This window comes from Pipistrellus hanaki, assembly GCF_964339955.1.
Source record: "Pipistrellus hanaki genome assembly, chromosome: 6".
Classification (NCBI taxonomy): Eukaryota; Metazoa; Chordata; class Mammalia; order Chiroptera; family Vespertilionidae; genus Pipistrellus; species Pipistrellus hanaki.
In genome coordinates, this window is record NC_140508.1 from 87,020,377 (window position 1) to 87,039,953 (window position 19,577).

The following is a 19,577-nucleotide window of genomic DNA, read 5'->3' on the forward strand; positions in this document are numbered from 1 at the left end:
TGTTTTCTCTCTCTCCTTCTCCCTTCTTCTCTGAAATGAATACAAATATATTTTAAAATATAATAATAAAATATACTTGATTCCGACGAGGCTGGTTTGGCTCAGTGGATAGAGTTTCAGTCTGCGGACTGAAAGGTCCCAGATTTGATTCCGGTCAAGGGCATGTACCGTGGTGGCGGGCACATCCCCAATGGGGGATGTGCAGGAGGCAGCTGATTGATGATTCTCTCTCATCAATGTTTCTAACTCTCTATCCTTCTCTCTCTTCCTCCCTGTAAAAAAATTAATAAAATATATATATATATATTTTTTGTTGATTTTATAAGATATATATATATTTGGTTCCTGGGGCCAGCTGATGTGGTAAGACCGAAAGCAGACTGGGAGACACTGGCCATCGTAGGTCACTGCCCCTGCTGTGAACTGGGGTCAGGGTGACCCCGCTGACATGCCCAGAGCCTCCTGGCACGATGTGTGACTAAGGCTTCGAGTCTTACCCCGAGTCTGCTGTGGGCGCAGGCTCGGGACCTGAGCACCAGTGGGTGGGGGGGGAAAGGACCTGTTTGCCAGCTGTGGTGTTGGGAGAGATTTCATTCGCTGTATTGCTGTGCGTTTCCCCCCTCCCCCCCCCCCTTTTTACAATGCCTCCCCACTCACAACGGTGCTGTTACCGCCGCCATCAGGGCCGGCGTGTGCAGCTCCCTGTGCTGCACACACCACACGGATCTGACCAAACGCGCTTCCCGCTGGTAATTTTCTCTCGGCCCAGTCACACCGGTCCATGTCCTCAGAGAAGACGTGGAGGTGGGGCTGGGGCGCAGGAGTGGGGTGGGGGGGCCTGCAGGAAGCTCAGCCTTCGGGGGCGCCCGCGGCCCAGTGCAGACGAGGCTCTGTGACAGGGAGATGGGGGCCGGGAGCCGCAGCGCGGGCAGGTGTCCGCAGGGCACATGGCCTGCCATGCCTGTTCTCAGGTAATGAGCCGGGCTGGGTCTGCCTGGGGATGTTGTTTGCTTTTTATTTATTATGCATTTGACCACGCACCTCCGTAACCCCAACCACAAATGGAAGACTTCGGAGGTTTCGTGAGGAGCGGAGACAGTCCGTGAGTGTGTTTCCTGCGGTGGTTTTGTACGTCTGAAAGCATTCCTTCTGGGCAAGCCTTCGTGCTACCATGAGTCCTGAGTGAATTGGCATTGCAATCAACATTTTGGTTCAAGGTTCTGAAACGTTATTTTGCTTTAGCAACTCATTCATTCGGTCAGTCAGTCATTTACTCAGTGATTCAGCCAGTGTTTGCAGAGCGTGTGCTGTGTGCTGGGCAGTGGACACCGCCCTGACTGACGAGCGAGTCCCTGCCCGGTGGGAGCGTAAATTTTGCCAGGGAAGAACAGTACGAGGTACACGCAGGCAAATGAACAGACTTATGGGGGGCGGGGAGTGTGCAGCGATGACCTACAACCCAAAAGGGTGTCTTGTTCCGAGGGCCCAGCTCTGGAAAGTGACGTGAACGGTGTGGCCTCGCCTTAGCGCCTTAGTTAATTCTGCAGAAACTGCTCCCTGTGGAAGGGGAGCCACCGTTCAGGCTCCAGGAGGCCTGAGCTGAGTGAGCATGGAGGAGGCGAGGAGAGAGAAATGGGGCGATCCGGCTCTTGTCAACGGCCCAGGGAACAAAGCCGGCGAAAGAGCAACTCCTTCTCTCGCTGCTCACCGTTACTGCGCGTCCAGCTGGTTAGGACTGGTTTGACCCGGTACTTTGCAGATCTCCCTTCGAGGTGTCTGATGATGGAGTCCCTCGGTGGGTGCAGCGTTCCTTTGGTCTCCTGGGGTACGGGAGCCGCAGTGCCTCCGCTGGCCGGTGTACGGAGCAGTGACCGTGGCCGGTGAAGGGAGTGCTGGCCATTAGGCCCCGGCTTGCTTCCCCTCAGCCACAGAGAACAGGGGAGGCTGGCTCAGCCTGCCATTCCCGATGCGACTCCGTGAGGAGAAGACGGGTCCGAGGGGAGGAACCGGGGCCAGCATACCTGTCGCTCAGGGCCCCCGTCTCCCTCGTTAGTTGCCTTCTTCCTAAAGGAAGGTCTGAAGTGATCCTTTATTTAATCTATAGTGAACTTGTCTTCAAAGTGATGGAGAAAGGGAGTCTTTGTAAATGTACAGATGTTTTACAATGTTCCTTTCAAGTAACGAAACCATGGTTTCTCTTCTGTGAAGTGCGGACTCTGGTCCGGCCGGCGTGGCTCCGTGGCTGAGCATTGCCTTCTGAACCAGGGGTCTCGGTTGGATTCCTGGTCAGGGCACATGCCCGGGTGTGGCTCAATCCTCAGTAGGGCGAGTGTAGGAGGCAGCCGATCCATGATTCTCTCTCACCATTGATTTCTCTCTCTCTCTCACTGCTTTTCCCTCCTTTCCTCTCTGAAACCAATAAACTATTTAAAAATAATAATAACAAAATAAAGTGAGTACTCTTCTTTTTTTAATTTAAAAAAATAAATATTTTATTGATTTTTTACAGAGAGGAAGGGAAAGAGATAGTTAGAAACATTGATGAGAGAGAAACTTCGATCAGCTGCCTCCTGCACACCCCCCACTGGGGATGTGCCCGCAACCAAGGTACATGCCCTTGATCTGAATCGAACCTGGGACCCTTTAGTCCGCAGGCCGACGCTCTATCCACTGGGCCAGACGGGTTTCAGCAGTACTCTTCGTATGAATAGTGTTTTTAATCAAGTCTGTGGATGAAGTGCTTGCTTTGAAAAGGTGGGCTTGAGGTTGAACGCAGAGGCAAACAGGCTGCTGCTTGGGAGACGCTGAAATGCAGGGCGTCTGTTCACGCTCCGTGTGTGCCGTGTCCAGGAACATACGTGATGACGGTCACCGCCATCGACGCCGATGACCCCAACACGCAGAACGGGATGCTGAGGTACCGCATCCTGTCCCAGGCGCCCAGCACCCCCTCGCCCAACATGTTCACCATCAACAACGAGACGGGCGACATCATCACAGTGGCGGCCGGACTGGACCGAGAGGTGAGCCTCGCACGGCTGTTTTCCTGTTTGTTCTTAATCTCCGAGGTGCACAGCAGGGCCCGCAGCTTGTCCCCGGGGGACAGTGCATCCACAGTGCTGCTCATGGCTCATTGCCACCAAAAAAGCTCTGGTACCGTTTCTGCACAGCTTCACACTGGCTAAAGGATACATGCACACAAGAAGTCATTGCTAGTCTGACGTGCTTAGTCTGTGTAAGACTCGGTGTGAGAACTGACTAAGTTAACTAGATGCCTCTGGTGGTTAAGCAGGTGGAATTGGGTACCTCTGGCATCTACAATAATTTCTAAAACCGCTGGCATTGCCTTGGTCTGGCCTTATGGTTGAGCCTTCTTTACAGAATGAGAGAGCATTTTACCCACCAGGCCTCTGGAAATGTGGGTGAGGTTGTTTTCCAAACCATTTCTTGATTTGAAGAGACACTGTATTTTAGAGATAACAGTGTCCTTTTATAACTCAGAGCGTTCAATGCTTGCTTTTTTAAATGTGTATCAGTTTCCGCAAACAGAGCTAACAAGTGGAATTTCAATAAAACTTTCCATTTTCACTACTTTCGGCGGGGAGGCCGGCCTGAGCGCCTAAACCTCTCTCCTAACCATGAGGCGGCCCTCCGGAAGGGCGCTCTGGGTGGGGAGAGGGAGTCGCTGAGAGTCCTCTCTTGCATTAGCATTAGGTTGTTACCGGTTAAAACTTAACATGGCCCAGCCAGCACTCTCCCTTTCTTCCTTTTTTTAATTTAAAACAGTATGATGCTTTATTTTTTAGGAGGACAAAAGAAACCTGCAATAAGTAACTGTTAGAGAGTGACCTTTGGGCAGACCTGGGGTCACGTGTGGGAGGGGGGCGTGCCCTCCCCCCTGTGCCAGGCCCTGGCCCGCCCCCTCGCAGCTGCTTCGGAAGCTGCAGTGTGTGTCTGTCCTGGCCACGCTCCAGGCACCCCCAGGCCTGGCCATTCACAACGTGGGTTATATTGGGAATCAGGGAGGGCTGCTCTTCGCAGTGGTGGCTTATTGGGTTTGAAGAAGTGAGTTCTGTTGTTCGGAATGCCTTAACGTTTATGGAAACAGCCTATATTTTTATCTGCACCAATTGCCGGAGGTTTCCCATGATCTGAGACACTCGTTTGGGTTAGATTTTCCTAATACACACTTGCCAGCTCCGGCTGCAGACTTCTCAGACAAGCTCGGCACGCTCTCGGGGCAGTGCGTGCGGCTGGGTTTGGCCGTCCCCTGCAAACTGCAGCAGAATTTGAAAGCAGAGACACCCATTTGGTAACAATCGCCTGTGTGTGAATGTCATATCCATTGTAGGTCTGTGGGCACAATGAGTGTTATGTCCAAAGAGCAGTATGTCAGGTATACACATAGGAAATACCTACTGTGTTCCAGGGCTAAGAATGGAAACATAAATCCTTTAATTAGATTTTGCCTTCATTTAAGAATGTAATCCTTCTATATACAGTGTCCCCCCAAGAAATGTATACACACTTTAATAACTGATAGCTCAGTTTTGAAAATGAAATGTATTTTAATCGTTAAATTAATAAAATATATTTAATAGTTATTAAATTATTGAGAAATATCTTGGTTTACAGAAGCATTATGGTGAGGTAAACTTAACACCTCACCAATCACATGACTGCCTTTATAATTATCCAAAGTGTGTGTATACATTTTGGGGGAGACACCGATAGTTGTGAATAACATATGAATTGAAATAGGAGAAAGTATTGTATCAACTCTGTTATAATAGAGTGAATACACATAGGAAAACACGCCCTCAAACATGTAAGCATATGTAATGATTGTGAATGTACGTAGGATCAACTTGCTAAATAACTTGAGGTACCATTGTTGATCCATCAGATTGGCAAACATTAAAGATGGAAAATATCCCAGTTTAGCAAGGGGGTTGGGGAGTTGGTTTTGAACAGTTGATGAGGGTAATATTTCAGTGGGCAGTTTGTAAGTACGTGTCAAATTTGTTGATAGGCCTACTTCTTGGCTCAGCAATCCCAACTAAATAAAGAAATCTATACTTATAAAAGAGTAATATGCTAATTAGACTGGATTGACCAGACGCCCTTCTGGACAAAGTCCCAGTGGTGGGGCTGAGGCAGAGGCAGTTAGGGGTGATCAGGCTGGCAGGGGAGCAGTTAGGGGGTGTTCAGGCTAGCAGGGAAGCAGTTAGTGGGCAATAAGACAGGCAGGCAGAGGTAGTTAGGGGCGATCAGGCAGGCAGCAGTTCTGGATTGCGAGAGGGATGTCCAACTACTGGTTTAGTCCTGATCCCTGGGGGACCTAAACCGGCAGTTGGACATCCCTCAAAGAGTCCCAGATTGGAGAGCTTGCAGGCCGGGCTGAGGGATCTCCCCTCCGCCCCTGTGCATGAATTTCATGCACTGGGCCTATGGTAATATATAAAAGGAAAACATATATACTTAGTGGATTATTTATGCTTTCTTCTCCCTCTCAAGATTCTTCCTTGTCTCTAGTCCCCTGAACGGGGTAGAAAGTGACATGTGATAAAATAAATGGGACCCGAGGGCCCGATCACATGCACTCAGACTCTGAGAAGTTCCCAGGGGAAGGGAGGGTAGAGCCGCTGGCGGTGTCCACTCAGCTGTGAGTTTAACACACCACCTTCCCATGAGCAGAGGTGAAAAGGCACAGTTCAGCCTCTCCAGACAGACAAGACCTGCCCTTGGCCAGTGACAGCCGGCTCCATCAGGGAATCCCGGTGCCGTGATCGGGGTGAATGAGGCTGTGCTAGCCGTGCGGCATGAAGAGCATTTACAACAGGGGAGCAGTTAGTGGGCGATCAGGCCGGCAGGGGAGCAGTTAGTGTGGGATCAGGCCGGCAGAGGAGCAGTTAGTGGGCGATCAGGCCGGCAGGGGAGCAGTTAGTGAGCGATCAGGCCCGCAGAGGAGCAGTTAGTGGGCGATCAGGCCCGCAGAGGAGCAGTTAGTGGGCGATCAGGCCGGCAGGGGAGCAGTTAGTGAGCGATCAGGCCCGCAGAGGAGCAGTTAGTGGGCGATCAGGCCCCCAGAGGAGCAGTTAGTGGGCGATCAGGCCGGCAGGGGAGCAATTAGTGGGCGATCAGGCCGGCAGGGGAGCAGTTAGGGGCAATCATGTTCATCGTGAGGAGTTGATTGTATGTGTGTTACCTCCGTCTCCTTTCAGAAAGTGCACCAGTACACGCTGATAATCCAGGCCACCGACACGGAGGGCAGCCCCACCTACGGCCTCTCCAACACGGCCACGGCCGTCATCACCGTGACCGACATCAACGACAACCCCCCCGAGTTCACGGCCATGTCGGTGAGTACCCGGCCACGCAAGGCCCGGCCCGGGCGCCCCTGGGAGGCTGCGTCCTGAGCGACGAGTGTGTGCGTGGAGGGGGGACTTGCTCAGCCTCTCGGCAGACTGGCTACTGACTCCAGCATGTCCTGTCCTTGAACCAGGGTTCTGGTGAGGCACTCGAGCCACTTTTTCTCTTTTGGCCACCAAGTCCGCAGATGAGGTTCTTAAAATACACCACCTCGGACACACGCTCCCCACAGAGCTCTGTGCTGTTAAGACAGCCCTTATGTGCTCTGACTGACGTGGCTCGGTGGATAGAGCGTGGGCCTGCAGACTGAAGGGTCCCAGGTTCCATTCCAGTTAAGGGCATGTACCTTGGTTGCGGGCACATCCCCAGTAGGGAGTGTGCAGGAGGCATCTGATCGATGTTTCTCTCTCATCAATGTTCCTAACTCTCTATCTCTCTCCCTTCCTCTCTGTAAAAAAAATCAATCTATATATATATATAAAAGCCTAAGCAACTATTATGACCGGTCACTATGATGCTCACTGACCACCACGGGGCAGGCGCTCAATGCAGGAGCTGCCCCCTGGTGGTCAGTGCGCTCCCACAGCCAACCTCCCGCGGTACCTCCCCCTGGACTGGGCAAGATGGCCCCAGTCACCGGCCAGGCCGAGGGACCCCACCCATGCACGAATTCGTTTACCAGCCTCTAGTAAAATATATTTTTTAAAAACAACACTTAGGCATGTGTCCCGGTACACGGATGACATGACGGATGTTTATGACCTCACCCACATATAGTGGCCATCTCTCGGGGAAAAATGGTCCCTCAGACTCACCTTGTCCTCCCCCCTCCCACTCATCCCCTGACCCCCCATTGGAGACTCATTTTAATGCTCATGAAACAGTGCCATCTCTGGGAAAATAAACCTGTCTGCCGGCTAACATCCCATCATGTTTAACATCGGACAGAACCACTGCGATTGCCTGCAGAGTTGGGGTAACGGAGATGGGGTGGGCCTTCGGGGCAGGGTGGTGGCCCCGGAGACACGCTGTCCTGCGGGGCCCGCCGCTCCTCTCACCGAGCTCCCCTTCCCGGCAGTTCTACGGCGAAGTCCCTGAGAACCGGGTGGACGTCATCGTGGCCAACCTGACGGTGACGGACAAGGACCAGCCGCACACGCCCTCCTGGAACGCGGTGTACAGGATCAGCGGCGGGGACCCCACCGGCCGCTTCGCCATCCACACCGACCCCAACAGCAACGACGGCCTGGTCACCGTGGTGAAGGTGAGAGCGGGCGGGAAGGAGCTCGGGCCGCCAGCCCACGGCCACGCCGCCGGCCAGGACCGCCCCGTCTCGTTCCGGTCTGGTGGCTTTCTTCTTCCCCGGACACTCGCTCAGGAATGAGTGCCCTGGAGGAGCCGCATGGGATGTGGTGGCTGTTGTTGAGGCTGGCATAGTCACTGACCTCTGGAGTCCGGTTGTCATGAACTGAGCTTGGACACTGTTCGTCGAGGCAGGCCCGCCCACGGCGTGTTGCCAAGCGTGTGGCTCTGAGAGTGACCTGTCGCAGCCTGAAGTCTGGGTCCCCGTGGGTGGCGATGAGGGACATGGCCCCGCCCCCTGTTCTTAGCCTCCGGGCGGCTGGTAGGTTCTGGCTCAGGGACAGGCCAGGAAATACCACGGAAGTGAGGTGGGGAGAGCAGCCAAGAAGAGGGTCCACGCGTTCGAAAGGTGTGGAAGGTGCTTTGCTGTGTTTGAATGCTGTTTTTAAGGTTAAGGCTTGACGGGTTTGGTTCTTCTGATCTTTAATGCCCCCTAACCCCCTCTCCCCCCCCAAAATAAAAGCCCACGCGCTGGAAGTAAAGGGGTATGAACTCCAAGTGTAATAACCTGGCAGCGCTAATCTGTGCACAACTCTTAAAGCTCTGGGTCATTCATGAGGAGCAGGGAGCTCCCCATGCTGTCCATGGTGCCCCGCCCATCGCTGTCTGTCTGCGCCCCCACGGCAGGTGGTCAGAGAGAATTAGGAATCAAAGTTCAGGCTGGTCCCTGGGCTCCTGGTGACTTCCCCGTGGATAGGAGGCGTTGGGGAACATGGGAAGTTAATATTTACACAAAGGGTTACATGAGCATTGCCTTTCTCTATAGAGCTGTTCTTACACAGCAGGAAAATACCCACAATTCTTTTGGAAAACAACCAGAATTCTTGTTTCCTAGGTTAAAAGAAAACAAACACCACTTTTCTGCTTTATAAGCACTATTATTTTTAAGTGTAAATGTGCATGTACTTTAAAATGTATATATTAATATATCGGAGTATGATTGGACTTTCCAGTTGAATGAGTTTAGCTTCATGAGAAGTTAACATTTTCTGGGTGTGGTCTATTTTTCTTTATCACACACTGAGCACAGCCCCCCAGAGAGGGACATCTTTTCAGAGTTTGATGACAACCCAGACCCTCTCAAGTGACCTATTGATGGAGTATTTTTGAGCAACCATACTGTTTTTAAAAATAATCAAGACTTTAGAGGTAGCTAAATACATTCAGTCATTACCCTACCCGTGCTTCCCCGAAAATAAGACATCCTCCGAAAATAAGACCTAGCGCATGGAAAAATAAGACATCCTCTGAAAATAAGATCTAGTGCATCTTTGGGAGCAAAAATTAATATAAGACACTGTCTTATTTTCGGGGAAACAGGGTAGTAACATGCTACTCTGTGACCATAAGTCTTTGAAGGACCCAAGGTGTATAAACATCTCAGCTGAATTGTGAACACCATTTCCATCACTGGCCATGCAAATGCATCTTTTCCAGAAATCAGAGAAGAAGCTATGGCAGAGTGAACGAAAAAGGAATGTTTTGGAGAAGGCGTTAATAGAAGGATAAACCGCAGAACGAATGTATTACTTCCCACCAAACCATGGTTTCCCTTTTTCCCCTCCAGCCAATCGACTTTGAAACAAACCGGATGTTTGTCCTCACGGTTGCTGCGGAGAATCAAGTGCCATTAGCCAAGGGGATCCAGCACCCACCGCAGTCGACGGCAACTGTGTCCGTGACCGTCATTGACGTGAACGAAAACCCTTACTTCGTCCCAAACCCCAAGATCATTCGCCAGGAGGAAGGCCTTCACGCCGGGACCATGCTGACCACGTTCACCGCTCAGGACCCGGATCGATACATGCAGCAGAGCATTAGGTACCGGATGCCGCTGATGCTGGTCTCGCCACTCCCAGTCTGTTCTCGGCTGTGCGTCACAGGGAGCACTTGAGCCAGAGATTCCCACTGGAACCAGAGCTCCTTACGAGAGTATTGTTCATTCCCTGATAAACCGCAGTAGATCGATGAATAGAGCGCATTGGAGACTTAAGAGTGGATCAGCTCCAGTCTTATTGGAAGAACATGTGCTCTGGCTCCTTTAATTTTTTAAATAGCCTATATAATAAAGCTGTAATATGCAAATTGACCATCACTCCAACATATAAGATGGACGTCCCCAGGTGGTCAAAGATGGTCGCCCCCATGTGGATACAAGATGGCCACCACAAGATGGCCTGCAGGGGAGGGAAGTTGTGGGCGATCAGGCCAGCAGGGGAGGACAGTTAGGGGCAACCAGGCCAGCAGGGAAGGGCAGTTAGGGGTGACTGGGTCGGCAGGGGAGAGTAATTAGAGGCAATCTGGTGGCTGGGGAGCAGTTAGGCGTTGATCAGGCTGGCAGGAAGAAGCGGTTAGGGGCAATTAGGCAGGCAGGCAGGTGAGCAGTTGGAAGCCAACAGTTCTGGATTGTGAGTTGGACACCTCTCCAGGGATCCCAGATTTGAGAGGGTGCAGGCTGGGCTGAGGCACAACCACCCCCCATTCCCCCTGTCCCAGAAACACTTCCCACGTTTAACCTCGTCTTCCCAGCTGTCACCTGAAAACATGCAAGCTGATTCGCTGGTTGCATTTGGAACTAACCCAGTAAAGTATGCTTTTCCCCCCCTAAGTCTCACGCACGAAGAAATAACCGCATTGCACTTTCCTTTTGTAGATACACAAAGCTGTCCGACCCTGCCAACTGGCTGCGGGTAGACCCCGTGAACGGGCAGATCACCACAATCGCGGTGCTGGACCGGGAGTCACCCCACGTGAAGAACAACATCTACAACGCCACCTTCCTCGCCTCGGACAACGGTGCGTCCCTCCGGCCAGGCACCATGGCTCCCTGCGTGTCCTCAGAGCGAGGAGAGCCCCTCGGGAACCTGTCCTTCGGACACGAGGTTTCCTGTGAGGCCCAACTATCTAGACCAGCGGTCGGCAAACTCATAGTCAAATATCAACAGCACAACGATTGAAATTTCTTTAGAGAGCCAAAATCTTTAAACTTAAACTTCTTCTAAAGCCACTTCTTCAAAATAGACTGGCCCAGGCCGAAAACCGATGTCTGTGTATGGGCCACAAAGTTTCAGTCGCACTCTACATGCACGCTCGCACATGGTATTTTGTGGAAGAGCCACACTCCAAAGGGCCAAAGAGCCACATGTGGCCCGAAAGCCGCGGTTTGCCCACCACTGGTCTAGAAACTCTCAGGCCCCAGCTCCTATGCTCCACTCCCATGGGGTATCTGGGACATACCCGTGTGCTTCTTGTTGTCCACCCCCTCCCTGGTGGCCTTGATGACAAGCCTTTGGGGTTTTCTGTCCTGCTGCCCGTCGGTGCCCTGTCACTGCAAGTGGAGTCCGCCCTCCGTGGCCCGGACACGGTGGTTTCTGGGGTGGTCTCTGTATAATATTTCTGTTGCCATCCGTCTGTCCGTCTGTCCGTCTGTCCGTCTCGGGCATTTTTCCTCTTTCTAATTCTCTGCCTCTAGTCTGTCATGAGCTCGGAAACTCGTAATTTGGTGTGTTCGTTGGGCTGACTGAGGACGGAAGCCTCAGGGTATCGGCTTTGGGACCGCGTTTTGCCTGTCTGTGTGGGTCTTGGATTGGAAGTCGTTGGGAGGCACCGGCAGCGGTTTCTCCGTCCGGGGTGACGGGCCGTCGGTGAGCGTGATGGTGCCGGCCGGTGCTCAGCGCGGCGTGTGCTTGTCTTCCTCAGGAATCCCGCCCATGAGCGGGACGGGCACGCTGCAGGTCTACCTGCTGGACATCAACGACAACGCCCCGCAGGTGCTGCCCCAGGAGGCCGAGACCTGCGAGACGCCGGCCCCCAACGCCATCAACATCACCGCCCTGGACTACGACATCGACCCCAACGCCGGGCCCTTCGCCTTCGACCTGCCGCTGGCTCCCGCCAGCATCAAGAGGAACTGGACCATCACGCGGCTCAATGGTGAGGACGGCTCGTTATGTGAGTGCCCGGGCCCTGGAGCCGCCGGGTACGACCAGGCCGTGTCAGGTGCTTTATAATCTTCTCATTTAGTCTGTCTTCACAGCCACTTAACGTGTAAGACCTCAAAGCCCTGCCGAAACCGGTTTGGCTCAGTGGATAGAGTATCGGCCTGGGAACTGAAAGGTCCCGGGTTCAATTCCGGTCAAGGGCATGTACCTTGGTTGCGGGCACATCCCCAGGAGGGGTTGTGCAAGAGGCAGCTGATCGATGTTTCCCTCTCATCGATGTTTCTAGCTCTCTATCCCTCCCTCTTCCTCTCTCTAAAAAAATCAATAAAATGTCTTTAAAGAAAAAAACAGCAAAGCCCTGAAAGCCAGCATGCCTTCACCGCACAGCATGCTGGGATCCGCTGTCAGGGAGAACATTTCTTCTAGAAGGTGCTGGTGCTTCCCATCTCATGCGGTGGTCCCTCTCACTGGGCCTTTTTTGTTTTTTTTTAATGCAGGTGACTTCGCTCAGCTTAACCTGAAGATCAAGTTCCTGCAGGCGGGCATCTACGACGTGCCCATCATCATCACGGACTCGGGGAACCCGCCCAGGTCCAACAGCTCGGTGCTGCGCGTGAAGGTGTGCCAGTGCGACTCCAACGGGGACTGCACGGACGTGGACCGCATCGTGGGCGCCGGGCTGGGCACCGGGGCCATCGTGGCCATCCTGCTCTGCATCATCATCCTGCTGGGTGAGGCCGGGCCCTGGCTCCGCTCCCGCTGCTGCTTTTCCCAGTGTCCCCAGCCCCCGCCGCCCAAGCGCTGTCCCCCGGTCCCATGGGGACAGCACTTGCCCTTGGCGGGGAGGGGCGCCCGTGTCCGTCCTGCTCTGACGTGTTGATAGCAAGCCCCGCCCAGGCCCTGTTGCCACTTTCTTCCTTTATTTTTCTTTTTTAATATATTTGTACTTATGTCAGAGAGGAGGGGAGAGGGCGGGAGAGAGAGAGAGAGAGAGAGAGAGAGAGAGAGAGAGAGAGAGAGAGAGAGAGAGAAGCATCAGCGATGAGAGAGAATCATAGATCGGCTGCCTCCTGCACGCCCCCCACTGGGGATCAAGCCCACAACCCGGGTGTGTGCCCTGACGGGGAATTGAACTGGGACCTCCTGGTTCATGGGTCGATTCTCAACCACGGAGCCTCGCTGGCCGGGCCCAGATCATTTCATTAGTCTGAGTGTCCTCCGGCAGGCCCACGGGAAAGGTGGAAACGGTCATCGGCCCCGGGCACTGAGCACAGGCATGGGCCCAGAGAGCTCACGGGCACCGGGTCTGGGGCCCAGGTCTTCACACGCCAACCCCAGAGGCGGGCCCTGCTTTAATCCTGTCTCTCAGTGTGAGGCCAGGGAAGGTGGCGGGGAAAAAGGTGCCTGGCAGTGTTCAGCCAGAGTGCGGATTGCGAGCGCTGCAGACGCGGTCGCGTAGACCGAGTGCCCGCCATGACGGTGTCCGCCTGTCCCCTCCGCCCCCAGTCCTCGTGCTGATGTTCGTGGTGTGGATGAAGCGCCGGGACAAGGAGCGCCAGGCCAAACAGCTCCTGATCGACCCCGAGGACGACGTGAGGGACAACATCCTGAAGTACGACGAGGAGGGCGGCGGCGAGGAGGACCAGGTGAGCCGGAGCCAGCTCTGGGGTGGACGTGGGAGATCGTAAACTGAAGGACAGGACACACGCGAGGGCCCGCGGGGAGAGAGCGGCACCAGACCTGTGTCCGTGGCCGCACTGGCAGCCGGGGGAGCTAGTTCTGGGGTGAACGTGGGAGATCGTAAACTGAAGGACAGGACACACGTGAAGGCCCGCGGAGAGACAGCGGCACCAGACGTGTGTCCGTGGCCGCACTGGCAGCCGGGGGAGCTAGCTCTGGGGTGAACGTGGGAGATCGTAAACTGAAGGACAGGACACACGCGAAGGCCCGCGGAGAGACAGCGGCACCAGACGTGTGTCCGTGGCCGCACTGGCAGCCCGGGGAGCTGACCCTGGGGGTGTGGCCGCCTCCTGAGTTCTTTCCAGAGCGTCCGGCGTGGTGTTTCCTGTGTGAGAAAGTCACCGACGTTGTCTTAAGGATCCTGGGTTGCAACCCAATTCTAGGTATCTTTGTAGTAGTAAAATACTTTCATCTACAGTTTCTCTCCATCGGATATTCAGAAATTAAGTAAAAGTAGTGGTTTCTCATATCGGGGTTTGGGTATGCACAGGGTGTCCCAAAGTGTGTACTCGCGCTGTGAATAATTACCAAGGCGGTGTTCGCTAAAATGCATCTCATTTTCAGAATTGAGCTATGGGCAGTTAAAGTGTGTGTACACGTTGGGGGGACACCCTGTGTGTGTGTAGGCATTCCTGGCAGGCCCGTGAGCGTGCCTCACAGCCAGTTTCCCTGCACACGCTGTCCCCTCCCCGCTGTCCTGCTCTGGGGCAGGGAGACCTCTGCATGTTTGCTCGCTGGGCCTCGGGGGGGCGTGCTCCGTGGCGCATGGGGGCGGGCTGCGGGGTGGTGAGGCAGTGGCCGGGCCACGCCAGACCGGCTCAGTGTCCCTCTGCCCGGCCCATGGACTCGGCGCCTCTCTTGTCTAGGAGTGGATTTAGGGTCTGTCAGAAGCCTGGGTGTGTGTGAGGCTGTTGTGAATGCTTGCTGGTTAGAGTGGCTCTGTGAATGTGCCCCAGAGTTTCTGGCTTAGAACCGCCTTTGGATATTCAGATTCATGTTTGGCTTCCTCCTTAATTAATCTGGCTTTCACTGTCCTGAGCCATGTTCAAGATTAGCAAAAACTGCGTAGATCGCGTTATTTCATAAATCTCATACTGGTGTTTTATGTTTCATGTCATTCTCAGTCATTTTCTCGGCCTAAACTTACATCCAACTTAAGGAAGCTTCTCTGAAAATAGTCATAAGTACCCAGCCAGCGTGGCTCAGTGGTTGAGGGTTGACCTATGATCCAGAGGGTAGACAGTTCGATTCCTGCTCAGAGCACATACCCGGGTTGAGGACTTGGTCTCCAGTAGGGGGCGTGCAGGAGGCAGCCCATCAGTGACTCTGCATCATTGATGTTTCTCTCTCTCTCTCCCTTTCCCTTCCCCTCTGAAATCATTACAAATATATATATTTTTAAAATAGTGCTAAGTGGAAGGACACCGAGCATAACTGGGTGCTGCGTAGAACTGGAGGCTGAGAGGCAAGGACCACGGGATTTCTCAGCATCCGCTGGTCTGGACAGGGCACCCGATGGGTCACATGACCTCAGTCCTTCTCGCCCCAATTCCATCCCCATAGGAAATTAAGGAAAGGTGATGGCTGTAGTTATTTTAGGAAGGACTTCCTTCCTTCATTGACTTGGTGCGCTCAGATAGATGCTTGAGACCACGTGGTAAAAGGTGTCTGTGGCCACGAAGCGGCCAAACGATTGTCATAAATCCTCCGCCCGTTCTCGTCCCGACCGCTGAGGTATCCTTTGCTCCGAGATAAACCCTCGGGCGGGACTGGGCTGCTCTCTGTCCACCTTCCGGATGGGGGCGGTCTGTCGGGCACGCCTCTTCCTGTCAGATCTGTTTCTTCTGTGACCACCGAGGCCCGTCTTCATGTTTTGGTCCAGGGATCCCCACACCCTCCGTGACCCAGCCAGCGCCCTCGGCAGCACCCAGGGCCGGGGACGGGGAGAGCCCCCAGTTCCAGGGACCGGGGTGTGGCTCCCAGGACTGGGGACTGCAAGGGTTGATGACTTAGCGTCTCCTCTGTTCGCCCCTCCACTCTGCATCTTAAAGCTACAGGACACTGAGCCGCCTGGGCATCCTGCCTGTGCCGGCCCCTTCACGCATTTGTGCCTCACTGGCCACCACGGTTCATCTCCAGATGCCTCTCTGGCCGTCCCGCTAAATCAGGCGTCTGCTCTCCGTGTTCCCATGGGAACCCGCGCCAGCCTGTATTCCGAGCTCTGAGTCCAGCCCGGTCCTGACCTTGAACTCCCCGAGGAGAGCAGGCTGTCACAGTCACTCTGTCCTCCTGCACGCAGGCCGGCTCCCCTGGCCGGTCTCCCGCCCGCGTGCGCGCCGGGCCCTCTCCCCGGAGCTCTGTGTTTGTGCCTCTGCAGAGGCTCGATGCCACCAGCGCGCCCCTGGCAGCGTCACTTCCCTCTGAGGTGCCCGTGTCTTCAGGAAACGGGGCCGCCTTCGCTGGCGCTAGCATCCCGGACGGCTGTGTCCGGCCCAGGGCCCACTGAGTCTGCGTGTCTCTCGTCATCATCCCAGCAGCCTGTGCTGCTGGTGCTGCCATCAGTCCAGTTCCCAAACCGGGCCGGCCTGCCCGGGAGGCCGAGCTCTGCTGCCTGGGGCGGGGTCAGGGGGCATCGTCCTTCTGTCCTGCTGGCCCAGCGGGGGCAGGCAGTGTGGGGGCCCCGCGGGGCTGGGCCCTGGGCCACAGCTGGTTAGAGGACACTAATCACCTGGCTGGAGAGCAAGCGAAGGTGAGACCCAACTAACTGGTGAAAGGTGGTTTGCAGAGTGGAGCACATGGAGACATCCACAGCACTGACATCGGGAAATGCGGTCTGTGTGGCCACGTTATTGTATTTAAAAAGCCAGGCGTGCCATCTGGGCAGCTGGAGCTAAACTCTGAAACCCAGGCTGGGTGCCCAGACAGAGGGATGGGGTGCAGAGACCCGGAAACCCTGGAGGCCCACCCGCCGTCCCTGACTCAAGGTCACTCTGGGCCTGGGGCCAGCTGTGGACTCCTGCCCGCCTGTGAGCAGCCGAGCCCCTCGGCCTCCTCCTCAGCAGAGACCAGAACACAGCGGTGCTGTCTCCCCGTACTGGATCCTGGGAAACCACTGTTTTATGAAACTGCTGAGCGAGCAAGCCGGCCGGTGGCTGCAGCCGGTGCCTCGGCGGAGGCAGCGTCCGCATTGGCGCTGTTGGCTAGGGCACACTGTTCACTATGCCCCCAGTTACTCCTCTCTCCATCCCCACCTGCAAGCAGGAGTGCCCCACCATGCACTGCCACTTCCTTATTCCTGATTTTTGGGTTTCCTCTCAGAGGGAATAGCGGGTCATGCTAAGATGGAAGGGCCGGCCTTGTCTGAGGGGCGATGTGTCCATTTCTGTTGGGAACGGGGAACTTGGGGTGAGGACGTGGGACTGAGGTGCCTCTGGGAGGCTGGGAAGAGTCTGGGAAATGGGCTCTCCGGACCCCAGGACTGGCTCTGGCTAAGGGTCAGGTTGCAGGAGGAGCATCCCTCCAAAGCCCTTGTTCTGCTAGACCCCGAGGCCTGTGTGCGGGCCATGCAGCTGGCGCCGGGCTGTGGGGGGCGGCGGGTCCGAGGGGCACGGGGACCGTGGATGGAGCTCCTGCCAGGCCATGGGGCAGTGGGAAAGCAGCTGCCGCTTTGGCTCCTCGGGGCTGGGAAGGGCATCGGGCACCAGGCAGCACCCCGCGTCCCCGTGGGGCCATCATGAGCGTGGGCGCCACTTCCCGGGCACCTAGCTGCTCGGTCCCATACACGGCCCACCGTGCAGCCTGCCCACAGTGGGGCCAGGGATTCCGGAATTTGTTTCTGCCGGGGCAGCGTTCTATTCCACACCTTCTCTAACACGGCCAAGTGCCTGCAGGTAGACCCGTGATACCATTTTCTGAGCCAGCCGTGAATCACCACCGGGCAGTGAGAGGTAACGAGAAACCCGGGGACCAGAGCTTTAGCTGCTGATTTCCTCGTAATTCTCCCCAAATCATGTCCAACTGAAGACACTGTCAATCCGAGGTGGAAGGAAACGTGTTTTTCGCCACTGGCAGCGTTCATCTTTGAAAAACTCTATCCCAGGCCTATTCCCAGGGGTCGTTGCCAAATGGCACGTGCTCCGAACCTCAGGAAAAACAATGTCCTCAGCCGTCACGTGAAGTCCCATCTCTTTGGGAAGTTCACATCCTAAAGGTGGACAAACGTGAGGATTTTCCGGCTCTGCTTTTTCTCCAGAGTCTTAGGAGCCAACTGAAGACTTCTTGTTGGGTTGTTTCTTCTCTATAATCTTCAGAATGAAGGCCAGGCACCCAGTGACCTTGAGCATGGTCTGAAGTCTCTGTAATTCTCTTTATAATTCTCATCCTACACGTTGTAATTTGTGTGAGGAGAGCGGCACAGGCTGGTAAAGACGTATAATTTAGAGGGTTTGTCCCTTATCAAAGGGCTTAAAACGGGAGCCTGGGGTCAGGACCTCTGCCCCCAGCACCCTCATGTGGACAGCGTGCCCACTTCCGAACCCTGAGCACACAGCCCGCTCCCGCCAGCCACGGACTTTTAGATCCGTATTTGCCATAGACCAGTAGAAACCATTACAGAAACTTTATTTTATTTAAAAAAAATATTTATATTGCCCTAACCGGTTTGGCTCAGTGGATGGCGTGTCATCCTGCAGACTGAAAGGTCCCAGGTTCGATTCTAGTCAAGGGCATGTACCTTGGTTGCAGGCACATCCCCAGTGGGGGGTGTGCAGGAGGCAGCTGATCTAAGTTTCTCTCTCATCGATGTTTCTCTCTCCTCCCTTCTTCTCTGTGGAAAATCAATAAAATATATTTAAAAAAATATCTTTACTGTTGAAAGTTTTACGTAGGTCTCCATTTCCCCCCATTAACCTCTTCCAGCCCGCTCTGGTTCCTCCCCCTCCCCCTCTTGCTCCTCCTCTCCCCCCCTCCGGGCCTCACCACCCCATTGTCCTTGTCCACAGGGTATGCCTGTGTGTAGACAAGTTCGCTGGTGGATCTCTTCGCACCCACCCTCCCCAGCCTTCCCTCTGAGGTTCCGCAGTCTGTCCACGCTTCTGTGGCTCTGGGTCTGTTTTTGTCCATCAGTTCATGAGGTTCATGCGGTTCCACAAATGAGTGAGATGACCTTTCTCGTCGTAGAGAAGCATGTTTTAACCCAGCTCCCAGCTTCCTGCTGTGGGTTCTCCTTCCTCCCGGCCCATATACGGCTCAGGGTGCAAAGCCCAAGCCGGTTTGCCAGCTATCAAGTTCACGTGCCAGCCGCCCTGTCCTGCTCCATGCACCTGCCACCCCTCCCCTGTCGCCTGTGCTCTCCCCCGGGGCGGCCCCTCCCCGCTCCTTCCCCGGCTAGCTCAGTTAGCTCAGTTAGCTCGGTGAGCTCGGCTGAGGCTCTGGGAAGCAGCTGTGCAGGGCGGTGGGCCCAGGCGACAGAGGGAAGTTTGAGGTCAGCGTTTGGAAGTCGGACACATCTGGCTTTGGTTCCCAGCCTGATCGTAGACTTGCTATGTGACCTGGGGCAAGTTACTGGACCCCTCTCGCCTGCCTCTTCCTCTAAAGGTGCTAATAAAACCCTCTTTATGGGCTTGTCACGAGGTGCTGGTGAGCAGGCCCTTATGGAGGGGCGGGTGTGGTGCCGGCCGGAGGGTCTGCATGCCTGTGGCCGTCCTCTGTCCCAGAGTGACTCCAGGCATTCCTCACTTTCCGCTCCCTCCAAACTCCTCTCTCGGATGCTCAGGCTGGACCCCAGGGCGAGGGTCGCGGCTTTGAGGTCTGATGCCCTGGAGTCGTCTGTCTGTCTCTGAGCCTCAGTGGCTCTGGGACCGACGAGGACCAGCCACTTGGGCTTCTGGAGACTCAGCCTCCTGGACCCTCCAATGGAGACACTGCAGCTGAACGTCCACCGCGCTGCTCAGAGTGTCCAATGAGAAAACACGCTTAAAGAGCCTAGACCCGTGGTCGGCAAACTCATCAGTCAACAGAGCCAAATATCAGCAGTACAAAATTGAAATTTCTTCTGAGAGCCAAATTTTTTAAACTTAAACTCCTTCTAACGCCACTTCTTCAAAATAGACTCGCCCAGGCCATGGTATTTTGTGGAAGAGCCACACACAAGGGGCCAAAGAG

General features: G+C 54.7%; 1 protein-coding gene across 2 annotated transcripts in view; it reads left to right on the forward strand.

Moving 5' to 3' along the window:
- The window catches only part of CDH2 (cadherin 2), a 136,232-nt gene that overhangs the window by 108,240 nt on the left and 8,415 nt on the right, over nucleotides 1-19,577 (forward strand). The window contains exons 7-15 of one of the 2 annotated variants that reach the window (XM_084887056.1): nucleotides 2,851-3,023; nucleotides 6,225-6,362; nucleotides 7,451-7,636; nucleotides 9,302-9,555; nucleotides 10,388-10,530; nucleotides 11,434-11,667; nucleotides 12,173-12,406; nucleotides 13,182-13,335; nucleotides 13,569-15,298. In XM_084887056.1, coding sequence (XP_084743182.1) covers nucleotides 2,851-3,023; nucleotides 6,225-6,362; nucleotides 7,451-7,636; nucleotides 9,302-9,555; nucleotides 10,388-10,530; nucleotides 11,434-11,667; nucleotides 12,173-12,406; nucleotides 13,182-13,335; nucleotides 13,569-13,866 — 1,814 coding nt within the window. In that variant the 3' untranslated portion in view covers nucleotides 13,867-15,298. Of the gene's footprint in view, nucleotides 1-2,850; nucleotides 3,024-6,224; nucleotides 6,363-7,450; nucleotides 7,637-9,301; nucleotides 9,556-10,387; nucleotides 10,531-11,433; nucleotides 11,668-12,172; nucleotides 12,407-13,181; nucleotides 13,336-13,568; nucleotides 15,299-19,577 lie in introns of those variants that run through there. The other variant, XM_084887055.1, reaches the window with a different exon arrangement.